The sequence below is a fragment of the Vitis vinifera genome, chromosome 5 (genome assembly GCF_030704535.1).
Source record: "Vitis vinifera cultivar Pinot Noir 40024 chromosome 5, ASM3070453v1".
NCBI classification, from domain to species: Eukaryota; Viridiplantae; Streptophyta; class Magnoliopsida; order Vitales; family Vitaceae; genus Vitis; species Vitis vinifera.
Genome location: NC_081809.1, coordinates 21,564,697 through 21,567,981, shown reverse-complemented (window position 1 = coordinate 21,567,981; position 3,285 = coordinate 21,564,697). Strand labels below are relative to the sequence as shown.

At 37.6% G+C, this 3,285-nt stretch overlaps 1 protein-coding gene across 1 annotated transcript; it reads right to left on the bottom strand.

Annotated features, from left to right (window-relative positions):
• Positions 1-2,587: 2,587 nt before the first annotated feature.
• On the bottom strand, positions 2,588-3,034 carry LOC100254977 (transcription factor IBH1). The gene has a single exon (XM_003632002.4). It carries the CDS (start codon positions 3,032-3,034, stop codon positions 2,588-2,590), a length of 447 nt encoding a protein of 148 aa, XP_003632050.1.
• Between the last annotated feature and the right edge of the window lie 251 nt (positions 3,035-3,285).

The following is a 3,285-nucleotide window of genomic DNA, read 5'->3' as shown; positions in this document are numbered from 1 at the left end:
TGCAAAACTATTTTGGGGTCTATGGGGAGCTGAATCCAAACGAACATTATCCCACTAGTTTGGAATGTGCCTAGCACTTAGGGGCCCGAGACAACTATAGCCAGAACTTGACGCCTCATTTGAGCCCTCACACATCTTTGTCTCTGCAACATGTTAATATTAAGCACATCTTTAACCATCATCATCTCTATTTCAATGGAGGTTTTTTTATTTATGAAATCAAATGAAATTGCAGAGCAAGACGAGCCTTAATAATTGATGCAATATCAAGAATCAATGGATGAATGTCCCATGCACACTGAGAAGCAAAATAAAAGTAGAAATGGAGAGACGACGAACGAGTAATTCACTGATGAAAAAGATTGCAGACTGAGAATATGTTCGCTGTGTTTGTTTCTAGATGTTTGATCAATACAAGAAACCACAATAGTCGCACATGGAAATCTATGGATTTGTGATCAAGGAAAGGAATTTGCTTGTTTCTCAAGACTTTTTATCCTTGTATAAACGGAAACGATCACCTTGACGACTAAACACGATGTGTAAACCCTTATATATCAAGATAGGAATGAGGCCATTTGTTGAAGTAGACCTAAACCATGAAGAGATTAATGGTCATCCTCTCTCAAATAAGAGTAATTTCCTAAGCTATAAAAGCACCAGAGAACACAAATGGATTGAGAAATATGGCAACAAAGGGAATAAAATCTATACTATTATAACCTTTAGGATAGTGAGATTTAGTTGATCTAATAAAATACCCAGTCTTAGACTATGCTGAAGATGGAAATTCGTATATACCCAGGGTGCCTTTGGCAGTTAACTGTGAAAAGCAACCAAAAACAAAAGGCTAGCTGTAAGAGATAACTATGATAATTGAGTCAAGCCCCAAGCACAACACATTTTTCTTGGTAAGTACAGTGTATCTCTCATTCTAACTTACAACAATGTCCTCTTTCATGGCTTACTAAACAAGGCATTTGGACAAACAAACCGAAGATATCAATTTTAACTAAGCCAAAAGTAGAACTCCCAAGCCCCAACATTTCAAGTACTGCAGAGAAAACCTTTAAACATGTATCACAACTTCTGCAGATCCATTTCACACATGTTGATCATCTAATTCTAATATTTACATTAATCTAAAGCACTTTTACGAGTCTTCCATTAGCTCAACCAATGGTAACAGATCAACCTGGTCTCATTTTATCATATGATCTGGGTACAATCTAGCAGGAAAGCCACTGATATGTAAATGAGAAGCTTACAGAAGAAGAAGAAGAAGAAGAAGAAGAAGAAGAAGAAGAACATATGATGGCTGAAATTTGGAATTGAGTGTTCCAAATTTCAGTTGCCTGTTGTTTGAAATATTAATATCAATTCAATATTACTTGTCCAAGGTTAGTAATATTAATATATATATTAAAGCATAGGAAATGACCAAGGTTACCGACTTCCTTATCTATATTAGAGAAATGGCAGGCCCACCATGTGCAAGTTGCCATTTTTATGCTTGTCCAAAGCAAACATTCCTTTGCATGCTCACAAAGTGGACAATTATAGGGAATAACTTCCTCATTTCTTCTTCTTTTTCTTTAAGAATTGTCTTCGGTTGGGAAATTTTTATTTATTTATTTACCTTTTTTTTTTCCTTTTTTTTTTGTTGAAGGAAAATGCCTCCTTGTCCAATTGACAAATGGGTTTCCCTCCTTTTTGAGATCAAGACAGATACACACCTAGAATGAGAGTCTGTTGATCAAGAGACCATGTCTCAGCCTAGAATAGTCTGATCATATAAAACCAATATGATTGCTTATACAACTCTCGATTGCCCTGCTGCAACCTTGCATTGTCATAATATTTTTCATGAAAAAGCCGGTCAAGATATAGAAAACCACTGAAATCACCTGCATAAAATGGATATGTCATATATACTAACCCTAAGGAGGAAAACCCTTTACTTAATAATTCTATAGAAAATCCACTATAGGAGGAAAGATTAATTAATTGTTTGGGGCCATCATCATACCATGGTCTGCCCTTTGAATTACTATTATTACCAAAGGCTAATTCTTAGATTTACCCATTGATAACTATCATGAGCTTTGTTATCTGATCTTCAGACACCATTAAGCCTAGGTTTATAGGACAAATCCCCTCTCATATATTCACAGGACCTGCAACATTGAACAATCTTAACAGTCAACCCCATCCATCATAGTTGTAAATTTGCAAGAATTCACACAAGAAGAGACAGTGCATATAATATAAAGGGCTTTAATCGTAACTTTTCATCAGATATCATCTCTGTACAACCAAGGAAATTCATCTGTCTTGGAGGCATGAAAGCTCTGACATACAATCCTCTTCAAAGAAAGATACTAATAATAAAGTGTTTATATCTATATGTGTGTGCATGTAACAACTACTTGTATATAAGTTGTTTACCATAGTTTAGAAACATACCACCACCACTCCAGCAGTCCATCAATTCTGTGTCCATATACCTCCTCCTTCTTCTTCTTCTTCTTCCTTTTTTTTTTTTTTTGCTCTTTCATGTTTCTGTATGTAGAACAGTGTGCCACCTTCAAGATCTACAATAGATATCAGCTATACTTTTCATGATTTCAACCTGGGAACTCAGACATTTAATATAATGGGCAGTTTCCTCCAACAGGTTGCAGAAATCCAGGGCTTCCCCACCTGGGACAAGATCCCGAAGCCTGTCTGCTTGGCTCATCTCTCTAGAGGGCTTCTTCTTTACACCTAAACACCTTCTCCTCATGCGACCATGGCGCCCAGCGCGGCTTTGAAGCCTGAAGATAATCGCCCGGCTCCACGCCCTCCTAGACCCGACTGTACACGCCATGGATGAGTATGCAGCCATCTTGATTCTCCTACTCCGCTGCCTTACTTCTTCAGACGATAACGAACCAGGCCTACGCTGCCTTATTCGCAGAAGGGATTGAAGGAATCTACGGGCACACCTGGCTTTTCTAGAACTAGTATTGAAGAAAACCCTATTGGAAGTCATGGTGAGAAACAATACAGATTTTGTGGGTGCAAAGGAGGTGGTGGAGATGCTAGAAGAATTTTTTAGGGTTTTGTAGTGAAGGATTATGAAAAATTGATGAAGATCCTAGTACTACATGCAACAAACTCTGACAGGACTGACCTTTTGGGATGAAAATATTGGATTGGAGGTTGGGATTTGGTTCTGACACCAAGAGGGTCCTCCTGCTTCCCAGGAGAAAAGGCAAAAAAAAAAAAAAAAAAAAAGAGGAA

Coding starts and splice junctions, on each gene's coding strand:
- LOC100254977 (XM_003632002.4), bottom strand. CDS start 3,034: ATGACTTCCAATAGGGTTTTCTTCAATACTAGTTCTAGAAAAGCCAGG.